We start from the raw sequence: 27,701 nt of genomic DNA, 5'->3' as shown, positions 1-27,701 counted from the left end.
CAACCGTGAAGCAAGCAGACTACCTGTATTTCCAAGAACTGGTCACTTCATCATGAAAGAGCAGTGGCAACCCAACTATAAGAAAGCAGCATAGGACCATGCACTCATAGCTACAAGACTAGGAGTCAAGACAGCCACGGCTATTTATAGATCCGATAACTGAATGTCACCTGTACTCGTCTTAATATGCACATGCTAGCACCTGGATACTCAATACCTGTCCCCCACCTTAATACGTAGTGCCTACATGTCCTCCATGCCACCTACAATCCGTTCGGAATATCTGCATGAACCCCCTATTCAAAGAACCTGATAACGACTAAAACTGCAGTTGTTAATATACTTGAATTACCAATTTACGAGGACCCGTCAAATTACTTGGAACACGCCTTGCCGTTCACCACACACCCACACAGCATGCACATGCGCAGTAGTGTGCCACCTTTGTATATATTCAGTCAGTCCATACAGTCTTATCCTACTCGCCCGAGTCAACAATCTTGCCAACCCAAAGAGCCCACTACATAGTATTATAAAGGGAAAAAAAGATCATCTTTTTCATGAATCGCTTGGTACACATTAAGGACGTTCGTTTCTTTTCCTTCTCCGCCAGCAAATGTCGTACAGCTCCCGCCCGGCCCGTAGTTTTACAGGCGAGGTAAAATCATTCAAAACGCCGTGGTATCAATCCGGGAGCTCTGCCTGGCATCCCTAACCAAAACTAGAAAAACCAAAATATCCTTTCCATAGGCCGTAGCAAATACAACTGCACCGAGGGGGAGGTAAAAGTGCGAAACAAAGCAACAGGGCCAGCTCAGACTGATTTGCATTACCGCTGTTCCAGCGCAGATACTTGCATTGCCAGTGCCTTGTTCCCTCGAAGCAGCTCGTCTAACCATTCAGCAGCCATGGTCAGCGTGGTACTCTTGCTGAAGCCACCGCCCTTCAGTCCAGGCACCAGCTCGCCGAGATCGTCGAATCCTTCCTTGATCAGGGTCCGTCGTTTTTGTTCACTGCGAATGTGATTTTCGCGCTTCTGCTCCTCAGAGAGGTTCTCACGGGGGGGCTTGGCTCCATTTACTCCAGACTTGCGGCGTCTGCTTCCGCCAGTGGTGTCCGAGGGGGGCTCTGATCCGCTGGCTGACCGCTCAGACTTGGTCTTTCGCTTTCGGCCGGACTTGGATGAGGTGGCATCATCGTCGTCCTCGTCGTCCTCATCGGCGGCGGCGCCGCGGACGTTCTTGCTCTTCCGCCTCTTCCTTGGGGGCGCATTGGGATCTTCTTCCCTCTTCATGTAGGCAGATCCGTCACCGTTGCTGCTGGTGGCTTGTCCGTTAGCAGGACTGCCGGGGCGGGTGTTAGCCGCGCTCTGATTGTCCTCCAAGCACTCGAGGCATTTCATCTGGGTTTGATGCATGGACTCCACGGACTCCTTCCTTGGCTCTGGTACATACCCCTGGACATCGGAGAAGCTTGCGTCTGAACCCCATTGGAAATCGGCCAAGGCAGGTTTTGAGACGGGCGTCTTTTCCTTGGAACCCCACATCCACCGTGTGAATGTGTGGTCTACTTCGGTTCCCTGGCTACTCTTCCGGTTCTCCTCCCTGAACTCCTCCATCGGCTGGTGCCTAAGGTGGCCAACCGGGTATGCCACGGGCCTGTTGGCGGCGTTGGCATTGTGGTTGTTGTTATTGTTATTGCCAGGGCTGCTGTTACTCCTTGGAGGAGTGGCACGGTTGCCATTCTGGAGAAGAGTCGCGGCGGCGTTCAACACGTCGTCGGAATGTTGGTGAGGATGAGAGAAGGACTGTGAGTGAGTGTGTGGGTGTGAGGGAGGGGGCGGGGGTGGCATCATGCTCGACCCGGCCGACAGCATTCGTGAGAGGTCGTTTTGATGGTCATTATGGAAGCTAAAGTCGCCCGAGTTCTCCTGGGGACCGAGAGAAGTGGAAGAACCCATGAACTGGGGAGGCAGATCCAACCAGGCATCGCTAAAGTTAAGGCCCTCGCCAAAGGATGGCATGTTGTACTGATTTGACGTCATGTCCTCAAAGAAGGAGCTGAGAAATTTGCTATCCGTCTCCGTCAAGAGCGGTGCTCCCGGTGCTGGATCGGGGGCGGCATCGAAAATATCTGGTTGAGTCGAGTCTACCGAATCTGTTGCGTCACGCGGGAGAGGTCAGCATATGTTGTAGCCTTTCAACACTCGCAAGCAGTCCGGTTGACGAAAAAGAAGAGGCGGGAGAGGCGGGGACACGACAGAGCGTAGAGGAGGAATTTGGGAGGTTCTACATACACCCAAACATAAGTAAGGGATCGGACTCAGGCTGCGTCGAACCCATCCTGGGAGCTTGCTGCACGGCGAGCATGAGGAGCGTCTTGTCGTCGTGGTCGTGGTCGTGAAGCGAAGCGATCCGATGCGCTTGAGAAGAACTGGTGGCGTGCGCCGTAGCACCGAGAGTGGAAGTGGTCTAGGTTTGAGGCAGTTGAAGCTGTATCGGGGGATGAGGTTAAAAGAGAGAAGACGGAGGAAGAAGAGTAGGTAAAGTTCATGTGCAAGGCGGGAGTTTTGAATCCTAGCACATGATGTGTGGCCGGGGAAATCTGGGGTAGTGGGCAGGGTGAAAACGGGAAACCATGGGATAGATATTGGAGTTAAAGAGATGGCAGATGGCGGACTGCGGATGGCAGATGGTGGTGGTGGTGGGTGTGGATGTGGATGTGGGCATGGGCGTGGGCGTGAGCGTGAGAGGGAGCGTGGGTGAGGGCGTGGACGTGGAAGTGGATGTGGATGTCTGTGGGCTTTGGACTTGGACTTGGACGAGGATGGGGATGACGGAGGCAGACGGCGGGAGTCTGGTGTGAGTGTGTGAGCAAACCAGACCAATCCTGGTGGGCTCTCATCCAGTCTGATCTGGTTGGAACAGACTGGACCAGACACCGCAGCATCAATCCAGTCCAGAGGAAAAGATCAGAGGCATCAGTGCGGCATCTACCTGACATGTTGGCCGTTGCACATTCTCCGTTTCTCCGACGTTATTTTCTTCATTATTTTATTTAATTTACTTTTTTACTGGCCGTTCCTCAAAGGTAAACTCTTATTCCATCGAAATAGTTGACAAGACTTTTTGTCGGAAGTGGGACCGAGCCTCCAGTCCCGTTAGCCCAAAATGCCCTCTTCTGTGTCTGACTCTCACCAGTCAAGTCCTTTTGCTCCAGACCAAGCCCGCCCTCTTTCTTCACTCCCCCCATCCATCGAACCATGCCTTCGACAATGTGGTGCCTGTATTCCCTGGTTTGCGAGTGGTCGAGTGGTGCGGTTGTGGCCACCAACTTTCGCCCAGACGTAACCTCCACAAAAGAGAAGCTCGAGAAAAGTCGCCAAAGCCAAAGCCAAAGCCAAAGCCAACGCGACGCACTACGACTGTGACTACGGAGCATGCTCCACGCATCAAGCCGCCAACGCCGCGCCTTGACGACTGCTGCAGACTTGGGCTCCTGCAGTCTCAATGTAGGCGGTCCCTCATGTCCATTTGCAATAATGTCGAGACTACCAGGGGTTCCTCCGGCAGGATCCCCTCCTCCTCTAGTCCAATTTCAAGTCCTGCTGCCCGTCGTCCCTCAACCCTCGTCCTCACATCTCAGTCCTACATAATCGGCCAGCCCTCACAGGGAAATGGCGGAGGGGAACCAGGGAGTCACCCGAGCCATGATCTACGGATGGCCTTCATTCCCATGTCTTCGGAACTTGGGTGAGAGCGGGGCATTTGCTAGGGTGTGTCCAGTCGCGGTTGATGAATTTTTTGCTTGTCATATTTGCTGAGTCCACCTACATACGGTATTATTAGCAGACAATTGTAGTATAGCATTGGGCTCGACAATGCATTGTGCATTTGCCGGACGGACGGAAAGTCATCATCTTCTCACTCCAATATGCTTGCGCGAGGCCAGCACTGGCAGCGTGGTGAAGGCGATGCTGGCGTACTCCGTACTCCATACGTTATTGACATGTCTCGACACTCCCCTGCGGATGTTCAGCCAAAAATAAAACGGGAAACAAAAAAGCAATGGGAATAAAGGACAGTTCTTCGTAAGGCAGGGCACAAACTTGCGGGCAAACACCGGGGTTGGATGTAGAAAAGTTTCGCATAACATTGCAAAACTCAGCCTCCCCGTAGTCAATCTGACAATCTGCAACTCCCAAAACGATGGACGCGGTCAATATTCCCAAAGCGTTTAATTCCAGTTTGAGCCAACACCCTTTCCGTCTGTCTCAGTCGTTGGATCTACCTATAATTGTCATCAGTGGGCTGATTTTGTTGGTAAACAGTCATACATTCGTGATACCTCCAAGATGATACGGGGTACAACCATGGGTAACACGCATGTTCATCATTCATGCAGCTCCTGTATCTGCAGCATTCTCCGAGATGACAGGGAACGTGCCGAAGTCCCTCGACATGTCATCCCTTTGGAACAAACTATGCGCCCACCTTCAACGGCGTGCAAGCCATTGCAACTCCTCCTGCAGCCCTCTGTTGTTTGCTTCTCCAACGTCTTTCCCAAACTTCACGCTACCACAATTCATGGCTGGCTCATGGTCTATCAACCATCGACCAGGACGTCAGCGTCAAACGCCATGCTGTAGCACTGACCCGCCAGTCCCATCATCCGTTCGCCAATTTTTGACTTCAACCCTTGTAGCGTGCGACGTCGACCAGGCTGAAGGGCTGGCAAAGCCAACAGATGCACTCAGTCAGCTCGCCTGGCATTTGCTGTCCATCCCGCTTGCCACACACGCCACTCGTCTCCAAACGAGCGCCGAGTTCAATTGCAGGCCTCCTGGTAATATCCAGCAACGTCTTATGTCTTGCGGAGTAAGTTTCGCCAAGTCGGCGCCTGTGCCTTGACAAGACGCTACAGTCATCGGCTTCAGAGAATATATGATTCGTGACAGACTGCAAATCAGGCCCACAGAGCACCACTACTCCCCACGTGCGATGGAGACAACCTTTCCGATGCACCTAACTAACTAACCTAACAGGAGGACAAGGGTGGCAGTAGTGAATCCTTAGAATCACATGTCATTCGGCTCTCGTCCTGTTCTGGGGTCCAACGACAGCCTGTCTGGCAATACGTCGGTTCCGCCAAACCATGGCATTAGCGATGGTTCCGATCACTTCCGGGCTTGTTGCGCCTCGAGGCAAGGTTAGTTGAATTTAAAAACATGGGGATTGGCGAAGAATCTGCAGTGGTGATCTTGTTTCACCGATATTCTTGCTGTCTGGCCACCAACGGGACCATTCGGCACTATCAGCCTTGCTCAATAACCCAGCTTGTTCGGGATAACGGCGGACACCGGGATAGACTAAGCCGGTCCACACCTTTCCTTCCGCCCAGAAACCTTTTGCATTTCGTCTTTGGCGTGGCTTTTGATCTCGATCCTCCCATTCGTGAATGCCGGGGAACCGGAGGCAGCTATGTGTGTTGTTGTTGGTTTGCATGACAACGTCATTGATTGTACCTCAGGTCTCGTGCCTGGGTGGTGATGCAGCACATCCGTTTGCTTTCGACCGCACTGCACATACACATCATCTGCTAGTGTTTTATGTTATTTTCGGACAAGTCCCGTTCGAAGACATGTTCTTGGCGAAGACCCAGTTGAGACAACATGGGACAGTGTACACATGATCTGAATTCCTGGGTTTAATCTTACAAAGGATCTAGGGCAGGCACAACCCTTACCTAATCGACAGACAGGTCCAGATGTGCATGTATGGGGCTCCCTATCTGTCTTTGAGAGACACCGAAGAACATTCGATGCACTTTCCATCTCAGTGGCTTGCAACATGGTGGCTGAGCCCCTTTCCGGATTCATCGAACTGCTACTATTACTGCTCGAAGGAATCATAGACAAGCTACCGGACATTTTCCTTTGGAAGTTCGGCAAGTCTTCGTCCCCTAGCGAGATTGATGCTCGTTACACGTTTGTTGAAACCCACCCGTTGGGTACGGAGTCAAGAGCGTCCCTTGTAGATCTTTGCGCTGTCAAGTAGTTCTGCGCCGGGGTTACTTAGGTGCGGCTGCATTTGCAGTTCCACGCCCCTTGATGACAGTTGCTGGTGGTGGTTCGGGGGCGCTTCCGTATTTCGACTGATGACGGTGGTGGTTTCGGGGATGTTGCCTGGGTTGTAAAATACGTTATTCAAGATGCATCGTTGTGCGTGTTGCTCAACAAACTATCTCGCCGGACGCTTCGTCGTTCTTGGGGCACTGAGACACATGGCGTCGAGGCGGCTTAGTTAGAGTGTCTTGAGTCTCTTGACCACATCCATGGCCGACATTGCAGGCGTCAATGTGTGCCTGAAAAGAATTGATGTCCCTTGTCGATTTACAACTCGCATACGGAAATCTCCGGTGAGACAGTCGAGCGTTGGACGTTATGCACTTGCAACACCAACTATTGACTGCATCCCAGATTGCCTTTCAAGTGTTCCCTGGCCCAGAGCGACAGAGGAGCGGAGTGGAGCGGACTCGACATGGAGGCAACCGGTCCACAGAGGTTCCACCAAATGCGGTGCACGAGCAGGTCAATAAGCTTTCAAAGCAAGGAACGACAAGTCCAGCAAGACATTCAAGATATTGCATGGATTTGCATGGAGACGGTGCACCAAAAGCAGAAGCTGGAACCGTCAAGCCGGTTGAGCCGCGTTCCAGGACACCCACCGCAGTCCACAGCAGCCCACAACGCTGGAAGAGGGAGCCTTGCTGGGTAAATTGTCCGGCGGCCCTTGTAATTGAGGGTGTGCTGCACTGTTCCACGGTGTACTACAGAGTAGACGGAGTAAAGGATGCGTGGTCAGGTCGAGTCTGGTGCCCAATGCCAGCCGGAGATGCATGAGCCTGTTGTATTGCAAAGAGTGCTCTGTATGGAGATGTGCAAAAGGGTGTGAAATTGTCACGTTCAATGTTCAAATGTTGCCCCTCCATCTTTCCCGTCTGCGCAATGCACACACGCAGACGTCCATGCCAATCTGCTTCAATGTCTGCTTCTCACCAGTACAGTAGACATCGACCAGACCCCACCAGGCCAGACTTGTCCAGATGCCCACTTCTCCCAATGGCCCCAATGTTAGGGAAGGAGCAGCCAGACCAGATTGCTCTGTTGTCTCCATGTACATGCCAGCCGAGGCTTGTGATAGCTCCTGTGCCGGCAACTGCCCCCTAAGAAGCGACAGCTGTCAACGATGCCACAGAGGAAGGAGAACAACCTTTTCGCCCTGCCTGACACCATCGCCACTGCCATTTGCTCAAATCGCGTCTGGTCAGATTGACTCGGACAGACCAGACCAGACTTGACAACTGGGAGTTTGTGACTGTCACTATTCCCAGCACTGTAACAGTTGCATCACGACGGCTACCAGGCACAGACCTTTTGCACTTGCATGCGACACCCCTCGGCCTCGACGTTGTGTCACCAAACACCAGTCAACGCCTGGATCTGTCTCCTTGTTTGTCCCTCTCGGTGCATGGTACGACGGCGGCTGTCTTCGTGTTGTACTCAAAAGCCGCCGACTCACAGCGAGACACTCTGGGACTTTGGAAACTTGACGCGGCTCAATCGTCAATCCATTTGATTTGATTCGATTTGATCCCGTGATAACGCCTGTCTTGGTGTTCCTCTGCGTTCGACACGCGACACCAAACTGCCGACCCGGACCCGGCCTCGTCAACCGGTACCTGACTTCTCTGACTAGCGCACATCTCTGACAACCAGACCAGACGCTTTCGACAACATTTTGGCATTTGTATTCTATCATCCTTTGGCTTGCACAACCCTCTTTTCCCTGCAGGGGTAGAGGGTGCAGCTGCCAATCGCCATTGTGACTCTGGTCTGACTGCTCTGACGGATCCTGTCCGCGTCGAAAGCAAGACTACAGAGTACTCCGTACCGTTGTGTGGTTAGGCCCTCGGTTTATTTGCACCAAACCGCTCGAGTGCATGGCAAGCTTCTCCATACAGGCCGAAAGAGTACGACGTGCAGAAGACGGGTTGGGGTTAGGCACACTATCATCGACGCTGCACACCATCAAAACCATCAACTGGCACAGATCAACCCGGCTTTCACCGACTATCATCGTCCTTGGTTGCAAATTGGCAATTTCCTCTTATTCGTTTTTCGGTTGTTTGCCATCAGCTGGTTCCAACCCCGGATTGTCAAACTGGCTGCCCCATCTGTCCGCCACCGCCCATTTCCCCATCTCGATATCCATCCATTACCCATTCGCGAGTATTTCCCAACATGGAACTTCGAGGGGCTGGCCCCAAAGGCAGACAGCCTGCCCAAACTATTCTCACATCAACCATGACCAGAATCAGTACGAGGCCTGGATCATCCAACAAGTCTACATTTCTGCAGCTACAGTCGATTCCGCCAGTCTTGCGGCCACTAGTTCGTGCATACCTGCTGGGCTATGCATCTGCAGTTCTGCCACGACTATTGACGCTCGTCTTGCAGCACTTGTCTAACAGGAGACGCAAGGCCCCCAATTACGCACTGCCAGAAAGAGATGAGAACACTTTCTTGGAATCTGCAAAACATGTTCTTAAGACTGGCTTGGATCCCTACCGGTTTCCCACGTTTTGTGCCGCGTTAGTCGGCGGTTCAACTCTCTTACAGGTTGGTCATGGCCTACACGATCACAAATCATTCTCGCTTTGCAACTCTATCAATCGTCATTCCCACATTCTTTTCTCCTTTGACATTTCACACACCACCACTTTCAAGGATGGAGCCGGCACACTATTTCCTTTTCTTTTTACATCCACGTTTTCACCCCACACATTTACCCCAATTACCCTTTTTAGCCTCAACCCGGTATTCCGTCCCTCCATGCCGCACTACAAGCCACCCCAAACATAGCTTGTTCCATTCCCCGGGAATAGGACTCTTCCTACCCAGTTGACCCTCAAACCATTGCCTCTTGAAAATCACAATTTGCTCCGTCCTCACAATTTGCTCCGTCCGCGAACCATGGGTTTTATTTTTAGCTTCAACATTGTTTTGCCTGTTCGCTAAGCCACGCCGCTGCTAACTGTTGTTGAAATTCAAGGGCCCCTTGAACAAGATCATAGCTGGCGCCACCACAAACCTGGGCCATGTCGCCAAGCTGAGGTATGTGGGATCGGATCACCGGTCAAACCATCAACGTCCGTCCTGAACCCAAGCTAACCTCAACCGTCCGCCTTTTTTTGGACCCTCGTCACAGACTTACTAGATTCCTTGCTACATTCATTGCTGCTTGGTTAAGTCTGAAGCTCCTACAGGCTAAAAAGCCTACATTGCGAAGACGTGCCGGCTCTGGTACAATTCGATATATCGATCCCGAGACCGGCAAGAAGCTTGCCGGTAGAACGGTGGACCTGACATTGTTTGCAGCAACCCAGGCTATCGATGTCATTGTTGGTGAAGTGTGGGCGCGGCATAAGGCTCGGCGTCAAACTGCACAGAAATGGACCAAGGTACGAGCTTCGTCCGAGTCTCAACCCGCCACTTTGCTCCCCCAATCTCTACGCAACAAGCTGCATCTGAAGCCTTGCTGCCAGTACAACCGCTGTGGTTCACCGGCCGGCTTGATGCAGATCTAAACTGTCGAATTTTGAGTTAGTTTTGGCTGACTTGCAATGAAACACAGGTCGAGAGTTTCATCTCCCAAATGACTGACCCAGTCTCATTCGTAGCATCTTGCGCCTTCATCATGTGGGCCTGGTTCTACGCTCCAGATAACCTTCCGCGAGCTTACAACAAGTGGATCACATCTGCAGCTCATGTAGATATTCGCCTCATTGAAGCTCTGCGTCGTTGCCGAACCCGTGAGTTGAGCTACCAGAAAGAAACAGGTCAGGCTCCCCTCCTCGGAGCCATGTGCAACGACTATGGCCTCCCGTATGAATGGGGCGATCCATGCAAAACCGTTCCATTTCCGTGTGATATAGTGCATATGGGACGAGGCCCCTCGTGCGAATATCACGCCTGGCGAAGATTCTGGCTGTCGTGGAAATGGTCCATGTATACATACTTGCCTCTCGCTTTAGCTCTTCAGCTGCGTAAACCGAATCGCAACTCTCTCAGGACTGCCCTCTTCTCAGCTGCCCGCTCGTCCGCCTTCCTGGGCACTTACATTACCTTGTTCTACTACGGCGTTTGCTTAGGTCGAACCCGCATTGGACCCCATTTGCTGGGAAAGGATGTAGGTTGTCGACAGAATATAGATGGTGGCTATTGCGTAGGCGTTGGCTGTTTCCTTTGTGGATGGAGCGTGTTGATTGAGACAGCAAACCGAAGGAAAGACATGGCCCTTTTCGTCGCACCTCGGGCGATGGCTACGCTACTACCCAGACAGTACAGCATGAAGGTACAATGGAGAGAAACTCTGGCGTTTGCGCTGAGCACGGCTGTTGTGTTTACTTGTGCGAGGGAGAATCCAAGAAGGGTAAGAGGTATGTTGGGAGGCATATTGGGGCTGACTATGAAGGAATAGACGGAATGTAAGAGTTATGTATAACAGCGCCTGGTTGATGCCAGATGATCCCAAATGGCTGTACAATATTGTTGTCTTTAATACTTAATGCCGCAGAGCGGCTAGATCACTCTGGGCAAGTCAAGAAAATGTTGCGTTCAAGTACAGACAAAGAAAACCTTAACCTCCATCGTTTTTAGCATGCAATTAGCCGTGTATTCCATGACATGCTTTTCTTAGAGGGATTGAAATATTGAGCAAAAGCTGACATCTGGGGTAGAATAGGTGCGGCGGATGACGATCAAGACTAGCCAGACAGAGGATTCCATTCCTGGTTGAGACTGAGTTGGTAGCGCTGTTGCCTAATATCCCATCATGTGACTAGATGCAGGTATTTCAAGCCCATGAGTTGTCATTGCCATTTTTGAATTCAAAAAACCAAATGCAACTTCAGCACAATCATCATCGTACTTTGAGAGCAATCGAAACACCAAACGTAGCCAATTCACTGCACACAACCTTCATCATGAATGTCAACCAGGAAAGCTTTGACCGACGCATGTCCCTTGTCCAGGATATCGTTCGCTCGTTTGGTCTACAGGTTTGTTCAGCTAACTCTCACGACTCCATGCCCACATGGTGCAGAAACAATAAATCGTAATACACAAGGGCGGAGCTTCGACATGTCAAACGTTCCCTTCTGCGAAGGCAAGTGCTCCGCAGAACAGCCAGGCTGATTATTTTGGTCTCAATAGGGCAAATCGATCACTCCAGTAGAGTACATCGAGCATTGCCCCTTTCCGTATAACAACTTCATCTACAAGGTCGCACTCTCTTCGCCCGCTACTGCGGAGCATTTCACGAGAGCAGGACACTACGCGTGTACTGTATCGCCTCCTTCGGAAGGGGTATCTACCGTCATTGTGCGGTTGAGTAATTCGATTGCTATGGGGATGAATAATACGAATCGCGTGGAGAATGAAGTGGCTGCGACGGTGGTTGCGAGACAGGCTCTGAGTGCGGTCGAGTGTGGGAAGTACGCGAGTATTGTGCCTCGTGTTTATGCATGGAAGGGCGCTGAGCTTGAGAAAGCGTGTGTTGAGGACGGCTTTGGGTGGACGGTCATGGAGTTTATGGAAGGCCAGGCATTGGACCAAGTGTTCAAGGAGATGGACACTGTCAAGAAACAGAGGATTGTGGGTGAGGTTGCGTGCGTTTTCGCAGCGTTGCAGAAGGCAAAGCTTCCAGACGGCGTGAAACTCCATGGAGGTCTGACGATCAAGGATGGGGATATTGTTTCTGGGGAGTGTACGATGCAGGCGGGTGAGCCGTCTGGTGAGTATGTGGATTTTTGGAGGGCCAAGATTGCCGCCACTGTGAAAGAAGCGGATGAGAGTGCGTTTATCAATGGTTGGAAGGGTCATCTCCGTGAGAGGATTGAGAAGTTTAAGAATGAAAAGCTGTCTGGTGTCATTCGGGATAGCGGAGTTGATACGTCTCTCCTGGGCATCATTCACAACGACTTCAGTAAGTACGGTCACATCCTTGACAACCAATAGCGTGCTAATTTCGTATTACAGCCATGAACAACATGCTCTATTGTCCCCAGACGAAGCGCATAACAGCGCTACTGGACTTTGACTGGTCATCGGTGACTCACCCTGCTCATGAATTCTTCATGTCCTTTCATGACGTGCATGGTGGGATGGCTGAACGATCCCAAACATTGCGCAAGGCCATTCTTACAGGCAGGTTTACCGAGTCTGCTGATGGAGATGAGGACAAAGAGGCGTGGGAGCTGGCAAAGTGCTGGCATGAAGCTGTGAAGCGGCACGGCGGAATGACTCCCTCTGATTTCAGGGGCATAGACGTGTTGGAGAGTCTGAGAAAGTTTACGGATAGGGTTTCTCCCTTTGAGTTGTGGAGTGAGGTTATGCTAAAGAGAAAGTCGAAGGAGGAAAATGAGGCGGCGAGGGCAAGAGTCGAGGAGGAGCTTGGAGAGATGCTTTCTAGCTGGGGAGTCTAAGGCTTCATATCTCGCTAGACTAGATACGAGGAACTACTCTATAGTGAAGAAATGTTGTGTCCAGTTTATCCAAGGCACTGTATGCAGATTTCACTCTACACTTTAACTAGCCATTTTGCCTCTGCCTCTGGTAAAATACTCTCATAGACCACATCTATCCAGTAATGTGTTATTGTTTCGCGCCATGTATTCAAATATATCGCCATATAGGAAGGGGATTGAGTATGGTTGGATGTATTTCTCTATCTCGTGCCACTTGCACTTACTCCTGCAACTAGGTCAACTTTCTGCAACACCCGTGTCCTCTACTCTGGTGCTTGCACTTTGATGTTTTGCAGTCGAGGATGGCGTCTTGTGTGCCAGATTTAGCTTGTCGTGGTTGAAAGTGGGAAACACTTACATAGATGACAGTCAGGTGTACGTTTTTCTTCGCTCTCTTTAACTCAGATAGTTGTGAGATTGCTATGAAATGCTAGGATTGTCTATTTTCTTGGGCTCCCTCGTTCTTCACCTCACACCCGCACAAGATCTCCCTCCTGCTCACACTCTGTCGCACACAAAACACACACACACACACACACACACACACACACACACACACACACACACACACATACTTTCTCTCTCACTCTCTTTCTTTCTGCCACCTCAAACTAATCTCAGGATAGTACTAAAGCAGACCCTTCACTTGAAGCAGGCAGATAAACACTCTTTCATCTTCTCAATGAATAATCCGGACTTGAGAACCTTTGCTTCAGAAGCTTCCGAGTGCGTACATCTAATCGTGCCTGAGGGAAAACATGCCCGACTAACCATGCCCATCTCCCGCAGACTAGGAACCGAGATCATCACTGTTGTAGTTGGAATAGGTCCTGCAACAGAATTTGGTGTTCATAAGAGATTGCTATACTCTGAATCCGAATACTTCAAGCAGCTGCTGTTCAGCCGCCAGAAGGCATGGAAATCACAGAGTGTAGAACTGAAAGAGGCACACCCTGAAATCTTTCAGATTTATGTGTACTGGTTGTACCGGAGGACGCTTCCCGTACGCCACACCGCGGGCCTGATCGAAGAAACGACGAGCGAGGACAAAGGAGACGGGTACGCATATAGCGCAACACAGGCAGACGTCTCCGATCCCACTGCACACGAAATTGAGTACCTACGACTGGCCAAGGCGTACGCCCTCGGAGTCATCGTACAGGATACTGCATTCAAAGATGCCGTCATCGACGCAATATTCATGAAGGCATACAAACCGGCACCGGGAGAGGAACTTTGGTATCCTTCTGGGAGTGTAATATCTTACATATATGAGCATACGTCGAAGACTTCTGAAATTCGTTGCTTGTTGGCTGACATCTACGTTCGTTATGCAGATGCTGAAGCGCTGGAGGATGATGTCTGTGATGACGCAGACTTGTATCCCAGGGAATTTCTTCTCGACCTTGCCAAGGCGCTCTTGAGATGGAAGGCTGCGCGGTCCGAGTCTGATGATGACGATGGTGATGTCCCGGCAGACACGTGCAAATACCACGGACACGCTTTCGGTCAGGAAAATTGCTACAAAACTCGGTTTGCAATGCCGTATTCTGTCTGAAGGGTTGCAAAGTGTGACATTTGGGCGTACCAGCAATGTGCTTGCGGCATTGTTTTACAACTGGGTTGGTGGAATGAGAGTTGGCTGTGATGCTGAGGTTTACTCTTGCTCTTCAGGAATGTGATGTTGAAAGAAAAGGCGTACTGGATTTTGTGTCAGCGAGGAGCGGTTAGACAGCCGAGAATGTCGCTTGGAGCTATAACAGACTTGCGTTAGTATATGGATGTTGACACTTTGGGGAGAGCAGTTACATTGTAGTTGTAACTGATAAAGTGAACTTGATACTGGTGACGTGCCGTCTATGCCAAAATGTGTAGGTGACTTGAGAGTTGTCTGTTAATGTAGCCATTAATCCCTTGATACTTGATGACTTCCAAGACCTCAAATCATCTCACAACCAAACCACACTCCTCAATTCAACCTCCAACTCTTCCCAAAACACAACACCATCGCCGATTGCCCGATCGTATTCCCATCGTTTAGTCACGCCTCGTTCCCGCCTTAGTCTCACCCCACGTGCATCAAACCACCGCCGATCAACAGACTCTCTGTCCAACTTATTCCATCTCCAACCAACCACGCAGCTCAATTGCCTGCACCTCGTCTGACATACACTCCATATCCAACCAGGATGGCACCCATGCTCCCAAACTACCAAGTAAATTCCCAGGCGGCACGGCGGCATTGGCTGCGCTAAATGCTGACAGCCGCCAAGAGACATTGCGCCCCTTGGGGGTTGAACACAACATGCTACAATCCATGTCTGTGCCTGGGTCGATGAGATTGAGCGAAGTGACGTCGATGGACGTGAGATGCAATCATGTGTCTCTTCTCCTACTTCTCATCGTCTTCTTTTTTCTTTGACGTGCGAATTCTTAAAGTCGTGGGGATTTTTGCGGACGTCTGAATTGAAGTGACCATGGTGAGACTCAACCAACTTATACAAACTGAGTTAAATGCTAACTTACTACAGCGTGACGATGAGCGGTATCCCATCGCCATTGGCTCAGATGGATACCAAAACGGACCGGAAGTATCACACGAAAGCCAAATAGATCCCGAAGGACGCGACAAATACTTCCTCCCTCCTCCAGAGATCAAGCCCGAGGACAAAGACAAAGACAAAGATCTCCCAACGGCATACTCATCGGATAAACAAGTTGTCGAGGGGGCAAAACCACGCAGAATATGCGGTTTCCGCCGCAAAACATTCTTCATCATCCTCATCGTCGCAATTGTAGTCGTCATTGCAGCAGTGGTAGGCGGCGTAGTCGGCGGACTTAAATCCAAATCGTCAGACTCACCACCACCACCTTCATCAGACTCTCCTGAACCGCCTCTATCCGGTCCCATTGAGCCGTCGCAGCGCTCCATATCCGTGTCTGCATCCGCAGCCCCCAAGAGCCAGGAACTCCAGCTCTTCTACCAGGATCTTGCGACAAGAACCGTCCTGTACAGGCGCATACAAAATGATAAATCCAAGGACGAGCAGAAGCTGAATCTGAGCATCACGCCGAATTGGGGCACGGCTTTGGCGGCTGCTGCTGTGAATGGCTCGCTGCCGATATCGACGCAGTTGTTCTACCTTACTACCGATGATAGTAATGTGACCAACATTGCGCAGGTGTCGCTGGATTGTATTCCCAATTTACCGGCATGCGATGTCAAGTCCAATTCTATCATAACGAGAAACATCTCGCAGACAATTTATGCGAAATCGAAGCTCGCGGCGTTGAGGCTCGACAACACTACTGTGAGGGTGTACTACCAGGTTCCAAATGGGGATATCTACGTCCTAAATGGAGATAAGGCAGATTCATCGGGTTGGACAACGAGTCGGATCCGTGTGGGAGGTTACTTGGGCAGCAGTATCGTTGCATATGCGCCTACAAAGACGAACATTAATATCTTTTGGATCACCAAGGATGGCCAACTCCGGTTTATGACGTACTCTGACATCCTTGGTCCGCAAGCAGGTAAATCCACGCCTTGTACAAACTCATATTACAGCAGAATATCAAAGGCTAATCTCCTACAGACGTATTAGTAGATGGCAGTCCGGGGTCAGAATGGGGTCCTCAAGTCTCCATGACAGGCGTCTTCACATCCCGTCTTGACGTGCGGCGCGCATTCTTCGCCAAGCCCGACAATGGAACGCTGGTTTCGTATTTCCAGCGCCAGGGACAGTTCAAGCCCAACCATGACGCGAATTGGACGAGTTCCGTGACTGGTGGCCTGACGGCGACCATGTGGGGAGAGCAGACGAGGTTGTATTACTTCAGTGGGAGGGATTTGGTGGTTACGCCGCAGAGTGGGTTGACGTGGCAGAAGGTGAGGGACCTTTGAGCTGTAGTGTTTTCTGATTTGGGCGTTTGGGGAATTTACGGCGTGATTATAAGCGTGGGTTTATTATGTTGCTAAGGGAAACAAGGACTCAATAGCGTCGTGGATCAGAGTGTAATGAGGACTGATTCATGGGCAAGAAAGATGTAGGACTTATGTGATCAACGTAGACACCCATGGTTGAATATTCAGATTTGATCGGATCTATCTAGACCGTGCCCGGCAAATCGTACAGTACACACAAAATAAGTAAAGGCCAACAAACCTCAGCATCAAGTTTTTGCCCCAAAAACGCCATCCAGCTCTCGATTGCAAAACCAAATTCATCGCGCTGTCCAAACCACCCCCTAGCTAAGATCCATCTTCTCCGTGGCAGCAGCCGAGCCATTCGTCACGGACAAGTCAACCGCACCATCATTTCCAATCAGACGCTTCTCGGACTCGGCCACAAACTTGACGCTGCGGGCGGGGTCGTAGAAGAGCTGGAAGCTGCGCTGGACGTCTTCCACGCTGACTTGCTTGGCTCGTCGCTTTGCAGAGACAAGCTGTGACGTGCTGATGAGATTGCTGGCGTATCGGAGGCCGGCTTCGTGGCCAATCTTTGTGAGGAGGGCCAAGGCGTCAGGTGACACGTCAATCTCTTCCTCTTGTGCTCTAATCGACAGGATCTGCTTGATTTCCTCGGACGAGTAAGGGTGCGTGTTGATAATGACAACCCGATCCAGGAAGTCAATGGGCAGACCGTGTGGACTGCGGTAGTTGGTGCCGCGGATGCGAGAGTTGCCACGGTTGCTGGCCATGATGACAATGGGAGCCAGGTCGTCCTCGAGCGCGCGGTTGATGTATGAGAAGCACTCGATGTCGAGCATGTGTACCTCGTCGATGAACAGGACACCGGGGACGATTTCGGCCTTGCCCTCCTCCTTCCACTCGCCAACCTTGGTGTTGATCTGGTCTCGAATTTCACTGCGAATTTCACCAGTGTCGCCGGAGAAGAGTGCGAGGAAACCTTGCGTTCTTGAGTTGATGACATCGATTTCGTGAAGAGTCACGGTGTGCACGACTTCCTTGCGCTTTTGCAGTTCGCCATCCGGACATTGCAAAAACTTGGTGTCAACTCCCATGGCGTCGTAGTCGCGGGAACGCGCGTAAGACCGACCCAGTTTCGTAATCTTGCCCGAAGACTTGTCGATGGAGATGATGTCGCCAGCCATGACGCGCTCCTTGGTCATGGCGTCGATCATTTTGCTGCCCATGTCGTACACGGCTTCCATGTCGGTCGTCTTGATGGTGAGCTTGCCCTGCTTCGTGCTTCCGGTGACACTGCGGTCAATCTGGATCTCCACCACCTCTCCTTCCATAATTTCGCTCTCTTCCTTGATTCGAACGCCGATGGACTTTCTGAACGCCTGGGTGAGGGCCTCGGTCTTGGACATTTCGAGGGAGAAGATCTCGGACGACGCGAGCGACGTGAAGGGGACATCGGGGCCGAGCGATTGCGCCATGCCCATGGCAATTGCAGTCTTTCCGGTACTGCGAGTCGAAACAATGTCAGCAATCGTATTTTTCACCAGCCTTTTCTTGCCGCTTCCCCATTTCAATGTCGTCTTACCTCGGGGGTCCAGCAATCAGGACCGCGCGACCAGCAATTTTGCCATCCTTGATCATCTGTAGGATGACAGCAGCAGCTTTTCTAGCCTTCTCTTGACCGACGAGCCCTTGCGACGCGGCTCTAGGCTCGAGACTGGTGGCATCGACGCCGAGACCGCGAATGTGCGAGTGTGCTGCGATGAGGTTGAGGCCCCGAAGGTCCTTAGTTTCGGAGACGGTCATCAACGGCTGCAGATAAAATAATTAGCTCAGAATTTACGGAACCAGCTAATGCATCTTTTCGTGACTTACGGCAGCCATGGTTGTGGTGGTTCCTTTCGAATTGGCTGATGTTGACAGGAAGGGAAGGCAAACAAGTTTCGAGACAAAGCCTCCGCGAGCTTCACCCTTCGAAAATTGCCTGCCTTGCTACAACGAGCCTGTCTGCCCGTTTGGCGGCTGCGCTTAGTCCTGAGCTTTTGGACCAGTCACGTAAATGCGACCCACAATTATGTCGCGCCACGCTTGGGTTCCGAACCAAATGGGCTTGGGGCTAAAATCCTATCCCATAAGAAAAAGCCATCGACATGGCATACCACCAGATATCGTAGCAAAGATGATGAATGTATCTGCGGATTACAGAGCACTGGATAATGTTAAGATCTGCGAGTCTTGGTATCGCGGCACGCACGCCATTTTTCGCGTTGCCTGAAATTACCGGCAAGCCCGTCAAGGTGGCTGAATGGGCAAACAGCCAAATTGGGGCAGTTTTCAACTCTAGACCGACCACACTCTCAGCCATGACTTACACGTTCATGTATCCATCTTGTACGGTAACATTGTAGCCGAGTAAAAACGCCCGAGTAATAAATTCGCCCCTCGGAGAATTCTCTTCTTCAACTCGCCCGTGTCTGTTATTGTTTGCTCTCCGCATGCGATATGCATATTTGGGTTGAGCCCAGACCTCAGTGGCGCTGTGCCTTGTACCACTACACACCTATCTCATCAAGTCTCTACTGTCTACGGAGTAAATGTCACGTCTATCCGCAGATTTTATTAAGTCACTCTTCAGAGTACAGCCCTTCACCAGACTTACTTGCCAGATCAAACCAAGCAAAGTCAAATCTACTTCCACAGGATCAGCCGTGTTTGCCCCTTTTCCCTGTCTGGACTCTGGACGACTGCGGTTTGCTCGTGCCTCCTATCTTGCTTGCCAGCTGCCACAGCCACCTGCGCAGGAGTTCACAGCTGTCAAGGCAGGAAGGAAACAAAATGGTGCGCGGTTACCGTGGCCGTGCCGATTTCCATCACTCTAGAAACAGGTATTTTAATCCGCGAAGCCATCAACACTGGTCTCGGGACGATGAGCGCTTCCAACCCAGGAGACCATACTACGACAGTCGCGACACATGCCACGAGGAGAGGCGCACGCCAACAAGAGACGAAATAGATTCAGAATCAGACAATATGTCCCCGGCGCGAAACAGCACGCGACCGAGTGAGCATGGTGTGTTATTGTGTAACTCTTCTCTTCGCTACTGTAATTATTTCTGATTTCTTACTGCTGACTCCATGGTTTTCCTTGATTATAGGCTCATCTACCAACGTGCCTCACCAGCCTCGCTCCACAAACCTCTCTCGGCGTGAAGCCGATATGAAGCACTTGGTTGAGCTTCTGTGCGATCGGATGTATTGGTACATGCAGCGAGATCACCAGGACAAAAAGGTCAAGAAAATGCAAAACGAGCTTGACCGATGCCGTCCTGGATACCCTGAAACGTCAAATCACGCCGATGTCCTCAAGCTTCAGATGGACCAAACGTCAAGAGAGAAGCAAAAGTGCTGCGACCGACTCAATGGTGCTGATGGCAAGCTGCTGGATCATCTTGTCACCTTTGTAGATAAGCAGGGAGAAAGACTCCTGTCTACACAGAACCACGGTGTGAAGAGTGAGGACGTTGATTCTCGACTAGAAACTCTCCGCGGGTCTCTTCTGGAGCAATTTCACACGCGCCTTAAAGAAGAGTCTGGCCATCTCGGTAACTCTGTTCGGTCTCAGCTACAGGAAGAGACGGCAGAGCTGAAACTTAGCCTGGAGCAAGAAAAAGAAAGAAATGATCGACTTCAGACGAAAATGGAGGAAATGGAGAAGGCACTGCTCACCCTAGAACAGAGGCATACCAGCCTGACGGAAGAAACTCTCAAGAATAACAGCGCCAGATTACAACTAGACGGCAAGCTTGTTGCAGTAGACAACAAGTTAACTCAGCTGTCTGGGAGGATTGATGGCATTATGAGAAATACGGTAACCACCGAAGCATTGTCCTCGGCGTTGGAGCAGTTTGATAGCATCCTCTCCGCCTTCGACAAGTCAACCGTTTCCGAACAGTGGGGTTTTAATAAGGAGGCCGGCATGAAAACTAGACGGCTTCTTCAAACCATTGTCGAAGATCTGAATAGCGTCAAGCTCAGCCTGCGAAGCGAGACACCGGCTGCGTCGTCGCAAAAAGTTGCGGACTTGCAGAACGAACTAAACTCGTGCGTCAACATGGTAGAGAGCCACTCAAAACAACACAGTTCGATATCAGAGACGCTTAAATCTATTGAGGACATCCTGAAACAGGTCACCCTGGCGCAAGAAAACGACACTGGTCAGCGTTCTCTACCCGGATCGCCGAGCAAGGCCGCCTTGGAAGTCGACCAGATTCTGGATCAAAAATTCCAGCCATTCTCTGCTTCAATTGCTGACAGAGTGAAGGCCATGATGCAGGAGAAGCTGAACGAAGTGGCGCGAGACCTGGGCACTTTCGTTAACAATGAAAGAGTGGCAAGAGAACACGCAAGCGCTGCCGCTGAGGATTCGCTTACCATTGCGTCAACTTTACGACAAGATGTTGATGTGTTGAGAGATGGAGTCCATGCATCGATGTGGAAACTGGATTGTGAACTTGGTGAGCAGAAAAAACAAATACACTGGTGCAACGAGGGCCTCGCATCCTTTGACCGTCGGCTGCAGCGTACTGCCGCGGAAGGTGGCGATAGTGTAGAGAAGCTTGAGCTACAGTTGCGAGTTGTTAATGCCTGGCAAAGCAATTTCACGACGGCATCCTTGTATCAGGACATTACCAAGCACATCACTGATACACTTCCGCTGACTATGCTGCAAAAAATCAACTCGGTTACTTCTCGGCTGGAGGCAATTGAAGCCTATTTTAAGATGAACAATGACGGGACGCCCAGAAAGCGCAAAACATCTCATAAATGAAATGAAAAGGTTTGGAGAGAGTGGTTCAAGGAAGTGGAAGAGTTGCAGCTGTTGCTGCCAGATGTTGAAATGAATGGCTACAAGCACCAAGTTGGTTTCGCCGAGAATTCTTCTTTGTACGAGAGTGTAGAGCAGAGAAACATAATAACAAGTAATGGAACCAAATAATGCCTACAGCTCTCGAATGGTGAGATTTAGGATTTCGTTTGGGCGGAATCGCGCAATGTGGTGATAATAGACAGTCCAAAAGTAATATCACCAAAAGACGACCTGCTCTGATTCTACTTGAAGCATTGGGTTTTTAGCGAACCAGGCATTTCGGAACTTGCGTCCAGTGTCTCGAGGGCGTTGCTACCAGATTTAGCCGTTGAATTTTCCACAGCAATTGCCTTCTCCCGGCCAATGTCAGTTGACACCAAACATCTGCAAGGATGCATGGCCTTACCCACCAGGCTGGGTCACTAGCGCAGATTTGTGCCGGTGTGCCAGGCAATTTATTTGCCGTGTCTCTGGCGGCATCGTCAATCATCTGAACTGGTGCCCATGAATGATTGGCAAACGGTGACTCTTGGCTCTGGCAGCTGAAGAAGATACGAGACTTGTCTTGTGGGCACAAAACAGCACACCCGAAAGCAGACTGATGAGGCGAATGGCCTCTGTTCTTGACAGATAAGCATCGGCAGCAAATTGCGCCATAGAGATCAAAGCAGCCTTTTGTCTGATTTGTTCATTGTGAGCTGAGTTCCGTTTTTAGACGGGTATGAATGCTTTGCCGAGCAAAGTTTGGGCCCAGTTTCCATTTTTATCACTGTGCTTGCTGTTTGTTTCTGCTGTCGTACGGCTTTCCTCGTCTGAAGAAAATTCTCCGGCGTTCGCTTAAATGACTCAAAGAACGCGTGTCTGCAAGAAAAAACCGAGGCAGGGCAATAGCAACAAAATATGACAAGTAAAGTGATAATACCAGAATAGTTCGAGCCGCAGATCCAGAGTTGGGTCGTGATGCTGATGGAACCAGGACCATTGGAGGTGCAACCAGGTTTCTGCAAGGATGCCTTTGTGGTGTCTGCTTGAGCCGGGAGCCGTCCGGCTTCCATCCCTTCGCTTGTTCATCCGTTGTGGTGCTTTCCCCCGCGCCAGTAGGACGGCGCCAACACTGGCTGCTATCTGGTGGAGTTTCGAATTTGTAGCAGAGTCTGAAGGAAACGGTCGCCATCTTTGGTCTTCACGTCACGTCACAGCACGTCACTTGAGGAGTTTATGTCTGGGCTGGGGGTGACATTTGAGCATCAAATACCGGGGGTATAACTGAGGGCTTAGTGTTGCGCACTTGCCTTGTTAAGCATTAAAACCTGGCATGCACTTGCAACTTGAGGCAGGCAGGTGCGAAGGTCAACTGGTATTGCGTTGGAGGGAAAGTGCTACCATATCACGAAGATAAAGTCATCAAATGGTATTGCCTTCCCAAACATTGAACCTGATCAGACGTTTGCTTGACAACTGGCAGGCACCTGTGACCTGAGCTTCGCAGCTGCACTTGAACCCTGGCTTCCTTCTCCACCTCTTCAACGTTATCTGTTTGAAGCCAAAAGCTTCACAACAGTCTCATCCTGGACTCTGCTGCATACGTCACCTTTGTATATTCCATACAGAAATCATTACTCGGTAGATTCGCTCACAACTGTCCTGATACGATTCCGCACGCGTTGGACAGTAATACTGCAGCGAGGAGTGAGTGTGCAAGAACGATGCACCGACCAGCCTAGAATCACCATCAGCCACACACACTCGCATCACTGACTCCATGTCACCTCTCAAATCGGGCATTTCACATTGATACACACACTTGGCACGCCATCCACATTGAGGCATCTATTAAGGCACCTCCAGCAATCACCGGAGGCTGCACAGCCATTCATAGACGTCGGCCTTGAACGCCCACACACAGTCCTCAATTGAGAGCAAGCCCTCTGTGCCGTCATTGAACATCGAGATCCAACAGCCGCCTCTGATCACGAAACCCCCCAGCCCGGGCCAGCCCAGCCCAGCCCTCCAAGGCAAGACAAGCACGGCCAGACTCTCTGTCCATCAGCCCACAAGACTCCACTTGAGCGAGGCACGGCACCAGACCAGACCAGACCAGACCAGACAGATCAGACTTGACTTTACTTGACTTGGCTCGGCTCGACGTTTGGCAGCCTGCAAGTGACAAGGCCCCAAATTTCCGCCGCATTTCGCCCCGACCCCCATCCCCGTCTTTTTTTTTCTTGTGTTTGGTTTTCTCTGCTTGCAATAGTGGTTCCTGTCCACCATTGTCACGGCCCGCGCTGAATCGCAACCGTCCCCATTGTTGGCCATCAGGGAAGAGAGGGAGCTTCGCGCGTGGCTCTACTCTTCTCTGCTGTCCACAACTTCATTCGTTTCCTTCGTTTGTTCGCTTCATCAAAGGGCGACCCGCCTCCAAAGATTTACTAAGCTCGAAACCCGACGTTGCAGGGACTTGACCGGTGGAACAAGCATCCACGCCGGCTCCGACACCAATCTGCCTGCCCCATCCTTCCAACCTGGGCCCAGATATCCAACGACATACCACCACCACCTCTGCCGCTGCGATCCTGCGCCCATCGAGCACACACGGCATTCGCGCCATCCATTCATCCAAAAATTCTCCCGGTTGGACGCCCTACCACGTTGCCTGCGACGACGTAGCTGCGCGTCTGGCTGCTGCTGTCGTCGCTTCTGCCGCCATTGCTGCCGCTTGCGCTTGATCGCTCGCCGCCGCGTCTTGCCTCCCGGCATGGTCACGACCCGCGAACAATGGAAGCTGCGGCGAAGACGGTTGAGGTGCTCTCCCAGCGCATTTTACCAGAAAAACCACATCACCTGTCCTTTTCTCCAGCTTGGCGATATCGTCCACCGCCCGAGGACGACGCGGCTGAGTCTCGTGGCCCTAAGAGGCGCTTCGAGGAATGGCAAAATACCCGTCTCCAATACTTGACATTGTTATCCGAGGCCGATCGAGGTACACTATTTACGCGACCCTATTACGATATGCGAGAAGAGCCCGTGAAACCCGTCCCTCGCGAGGTTAGCACGCTCTCAAAAGGAGCAGGTACGGGCGAGAAGAAGAGGCTATCGTTGAGCGACTACTACAGGAATAAAAAGACTGGCGCTGCCGCCTCTGCCTCCCCCCCGGAACCCGCTATTGCTAAAAAGAAGGAGAGTGAACGCGCCGCCGCCGCCGCCGCCGCTGCAGGAGGCCCGGCGGCGTCTACTACCCCGGTACCTGCGATTGCCGATAGTAGTAAATCACATCATGAAGTGAAGCGCTCAGAAGGCTCAAAACCACGGGAGCCAGATTCCACCGCGACAAAACCAAAACCCAGCCGAGACCACATCATCGCAGACACGAGGTGCGAAAAGGATACTACTGTACTGCAGTCAAGCTGCAAGCTAACGCGTTGACATAGACTTCCCCCAAAACCACCTTCTCTACCTCCACGCCCACCGTCACCTGCAGGCAAGCGGCGTATGAACGATGGCGACGACGACCGCCCGCAAAAACGATCGCGGCCTGACGATCGGTCGCAATTTAACCGCGACGAGGCATATCGCCGTAAAGAAAAGCTTTCAGCCTCATCGCGGGACCGAGACCGAGATAGAGAGAGGGATCGAGATGCGTCTGCTTCCGCTCCTAGAGAAGACAGAGTCCACCCATCCACTTCGCTGCCTAATGGCAAATCTGTTCTCAAGAGTGCAATGACCTCTGGTCGGAGTACGTCACCGGCTGGCCGGCCCCGCGGCGATTCCATGAATGGAGTGCGTGGAAGCAGCAGTGCCAAACGTACGACACCCACGAAAGCAGACACCTCCGTGAGAGGTCATATACCACCACTGTTGTCGCCCTTGCATATAGGTTTTGAGGAAAAGCGTTCGCGCGGCGATGACGACGATTCCAGCCCCAGAAAGGAGAGAATACGACCTGATAATGCAGGCGATGCCGCCGCACCGTCGAAACCAAAAAAGACGGACACCAAGAAGCCTAAACCCGCAGTCATAATACCTCCCTTATTATCACCTACTTTGCCGCCAGCCATAGAGGCAGAGCTGAGACGGCTAAAGAAGACCTCTTCGGATTCATCAGACGAGCGAACCAAGGATAGTAGGGACGGTCGACAAGGACGGGATGCGCTCGGCATCAAGAGAGAGGAAGACGATGAGCTCAAACCTGTGAATAAACTTGGGCACCGTCGGAGGCTGATCATTGTGCTTAATGTGCCAAAGAAGTTACGAGCAGAGTTTGCCAGCGTTGTTGGCCAAGCATCATCAAGGCGTAAAGATTCTCAAAGTCAGTCTGAGCGTGAGCATGAGCGGATTCGCGCGGGTAGCGAAGAAGCCGGGCAGCAAGCTCCAGCCAGGAAGAGACCTATTGGGGCAACCAGTGGTCCAGCAGATGCGATTGCCATGAAGCGGCCGCGGTCATCCGATCTAACAGCACATTCGAAGCTCGGCACACCGGCAACACCTTCCAAGAAGCCAGCAGCCATGTCACGGGTGAGCTCGACAAACTCGATTGTCCAAACACCAACAGACGCGGTCAATTCGACTCCCTCAGCATCAGCCTCGGCAGATCGGCGTCCCAACGGAAACGAAGCTGCGCCACCCACGGGAGCTACTCCTGAAGCCAAGGCCATGAGTGATAAAGTGGAACGACTCAGGGCAGTTGGACGAAAGTTGAAGCACGAAGCGGATCAAACAATGAAGAAATATCGTGGGGACACCTCGACCAGCATACGAGGCAAACCTGGAGAGTCCAAGGTGAAATCAGGCTTTGCGCTCAGCCTTGAGAGTATAATTGTCTTCATGATGACATTTTACGGCGCAGACATATGCCGTGGCATGGAGCACAAGATTGGAGACCACCGTGCTTGGTTCAGCATGTTTCCGCTCATCGAGTTTCTTAAGAACGAAATGCGACGGGCTGACGTCAGCAACTGCCAACCGCTGTATGCCATGGTCCTGATGCTGCATGCGGTATCGCTAGATGAGTTGGTCAGATGCTACGTCCGCTTTGACACCGTGACGGAATGGGTGACGAAGGAGATCATCTCGAGAACACGCGAAAAGAACAAGATCTGGCCACGAGTGCACGAAGTTTCTGCGAGCATCCACGACCCCCGTCTTCGTGTCGACGTACATCCATGGTCCACGCTGGACGACATTGCCGAGGCATCACTACGCGTGTTGCGGGTATGGTGCGCAGAAGAGAGGGTGGAATGGGCTCCGGCGCAGTCACTCAAGGATATCTGGCCCGTCCAACCCGGTTCTGGCCGCAGATGGAACATGTAACAAGAATTTTTCAGCCCCTTCAGACATATGGGGCGTTTAGTTTGGGCAAACAAAAAGAAACCGATGGCTGGCCTAGGTTCAACCAGAATCACACCAGCCATCCATGTATTATGAGGGAAGCGAGCACAGTGTTATTAAGAACAACAGATGGGCGTCCGGAAAGCGTTACAGAAGGGAACCAAACCAGGACGGGTTATGCATCCGTGGCGTTACGATATAGCTTCTTTTCATCACCCACATACTTCCTCACAAAGCCACATCTGCACAGTGTGGTGTTCGCCTTCAAAGCCATCCACTTGTATTCTTTTTTCCTTTTCTTATCATCAGGCCTCATCTTCTTTCTTGTACCATGATATCCCGGTCCGTTTCGGTTCGCAACGTCATCTGCCAATGGTATGATTTGGTGTGGTGTCGTTGGATCTTTTTGTTATCTTTTCTTTTCCGTTTTGCAATGGGCTGTGAAGCGATGGTGGGGAATATGGTGTGGCGATGATGAAACCATGTAGCTGTAGATGAGATGAATTTAAGATTATGAAAATAATTGTTATGCGGGTGATTGTATGTCGGGTCTTTACTTGACGCTTGACCTGTGGATGGCGTGGATGAACAACCTGACACGCCACAATATATAGGTTGTGTGTCGTGTTTTTGCCATACATGCGTCTTGTACTATCCTCGGTCGGTGATGGGGACACAGTCATTTATAAAGTGGCACTTGTTCACATCGCCTCGAATTGTGTCACGCTACCCGGATCAGATGGAAACAGTCGATCTATTGTCAAGCAGCTATATACACTCCTTGGCTCCACCATACTATACCATACTATCTCCAGGGGATATTTTTGTTCATTTTTTCATTAACAAAACAGTTTTTAGCCCCCCCTGCTGCAGAGTGCAAACTCGAAATTGGTTTTCAGAGACTTTTTGGGTGTTCATTTCCAGGCCATTCTTATCGTTGGGCCGGAGCCAGAAGTGCCAGGGGTTAAACCAGCCAAAAGCTATCCTTCTGAC

At 51.3% G+C, this 27,701-nt stretch overlaps 9 protein-coding genes across 9 annotated transcripts; 6 read left to right on the top strand and 3 right to left on the bottom strand.

Annotated features, from left to right (window-relative positions):
* Nucleotides 1-829: 829 nt before the first annotated feature.
* Nucleotides 830-2,369, bottom strand: VFPPC_00763 (bHLH family transcription factor; the record flags this gene model as incomplete). The annotated part of the gene is made up of 2 exons (XM_018280720.1): nucleotides 830-2,157; nucleotides 2,297-2,369. 2 exons carry the CDS (start codon nucleotides 2,367-2,369, stop codon nucleotides 830-832), a joined length of 1,401 nt encoding a protein of 466 aa, XP_018149005.1.
* Nucleotides 2,370-4,385: 2,016 nt separating this feature from the next.
* On the top strand, nucleotides 4,386-4,910 carry VFPPC_00761 (hypothetical protein; the record flags this gene model as incomplete). Its single annotated transcript, XM_018280719.1, has 1 exon — nucleotides 4,386-4,910. The coding sequence occupies one exon, from the start codon at nucleotides 4,386-4,388 to the stop codon at nucleotides 4,908-4,910; it is 525 nt and encodes a 174-aa protein (XP_018149003.1).
* Nucleotides 4,911-7,382: 2,472 nt separating this feature from the next.
* VFPPC_15219 (hypothetical protein) lies at nucleotides 7,383-7,820 on the bottom strand (the record flags this gene model as incomplete). Its single annotated transcript, XM_018292972.1, has 1 exon — nucleotides 7,383-7,820. One exon carries the CDS (start codon nucleotides 7,818-7,820, stop codon nucleotides 7,383-7,385), a length of 438 nt encoding a protein of 145 aa, XP_018149002.1.
* A 482-nt stretch (nucleotides 7,821-8,302) lies between these two features.
* On the top strand, nucleotides 8,303-12,546 carry VFPPC_17371 (phosphotransferase enzyme family domain-containing protein; the record flags this gene model as incomplete). The annotated part of the gene is made up of 6 exons (XM_022429084.1): nucleotides 8,303-8,680; nucleotides 9,114-9,175; nucleotides 9,270-9,522; nucleotides 9,696-10,250; nucleotides 11,276-12,047; nucleotides 12,101-12,546. 6 exons carry the CDS (start codon nucleotides 8,303-8,305, stop codon nucleotides 12,544-12,546), a joined length of 2,466 nt encoding a protein of 821 aa, XP_022285899.1.
* An 814-nt stretch (nucleotides 12,547-13,360) lies between these two features.
* VFPPC_00759 (BTB/POZ domain-containing protein) lies at nucleotides 13,361-14,146 on the top strand (the record flags this gene model as incomplete). Its single annotated transcript, XM_018280717.1, has 1 exon — nucleotides 13,361-14,146. One exon carries the CDS (start codon nucleotides 13,361-13,363, stop codon nucleotides 14,144-14,146), a length of 786 nt encoding a protein of 261 aa, XP_018148998.1.
* A 919-nt stretch (nucleotides 14,147-15,065) lies between these two features.
* Nucleotides 15,066-16,492, top strand: VFPPC_12885 (hypothetical protein; the record flags this gene model as incomplete). The annotated part of the gene is made up of 3 exons (XM_018290662.1): nucleotides 15,066-15,068; nucleotides 15,120-16,122; nucleotides 16,185-16,492. 3 exons carry the CDS (start codon nucleotides 15,066-15,068, stop codon nucleotides 16,490-16,492), a joined length of 1,314 nt encoding a protein of 437 aa, XP_018148997.1.
* Nucleotides 16,493-16,836: 344 nt separating this feature from the next.
* On the bottom strand, nucleotides 16,837-18,400 carry VFPPC_00758 (RuvB-like helicase 2; the record flags this gene model as incomplete). The annotated part of the gene is made up of 3 exons (XM_018280716.1): nucleotides 16,837-18,022; nucleotides 18,102-18,328; nucleotides 18,392-18,400. The coding sequence occupies 3 exons, from the start codon at nucleotides 18,398-18,400 to the stop codon at nucleotides 16,837-16,839; spliced, it is 1,422 nt and encodes a 473-aa protein (XP_018148996.1).
* Nucleotides 18,401-19,351: 951 nt separating this feature from the next.
* Nucleotides 19,352-21,344, top strand: VFPPC_00757 (hypothetical protein; the record flags this gene model as incomplete). The annotated part of the gene is made up of 2 exons (XM_018280715.1): nucleotides 19,352-19,586; nucleotides 19,672-21,344. The coding sequence occupies 2 exons, from the start codon at nucleotides 19,352-19,354 to the stop codon at nucleotides 21,342-21,344; spliced, it is 1,908 nt and encodes a 635-aa protein (XP_018148995.1).
* Nucleotides 21,345-24,158: 2,814 nt separating this feature from the next.
* VFPPC_00756 (hypothetical protein) lies at nucleotides 24,159-26,690 on the top strand (the record flags this gene model as incomplete). Its single annotated transcript, XM_018280714.1, has 2 exons — nucleotides 24,159-24,754; nucleotides 24,812-26,690. The coding sequence occupies 2 exons, from the start codon at nucleotides 24,159-24,161 to the stop codon at nucleotides 26,688-26,690; spliced, it is 2,475 nt and encodes an 824-aa protein (XP_018148994.1).
* Between the last annotated feature and the right edge of the window lie 1,011 nt (nucleotides 26,691-27,701).

This window comes from Pochonia chlamydosporia, chromosome 1, assembly GCF_001653235.2.
Source record: "Pochonia chlamydosporia 170 chromosome 1, whole genome shotgun sequence".
Classification (NCBI taxonomy): Eukaryota; Fungi; Ascomycota; class Sordariomycetes; order Hypocreales; family Clavicipitaceae; genus Pochonia; species Pochonia chlamydosporia.
Note: the sequence above shows the minus strand (reverse complement) of the source record. Positions and strands in the feature narration are given on the sequence as shown.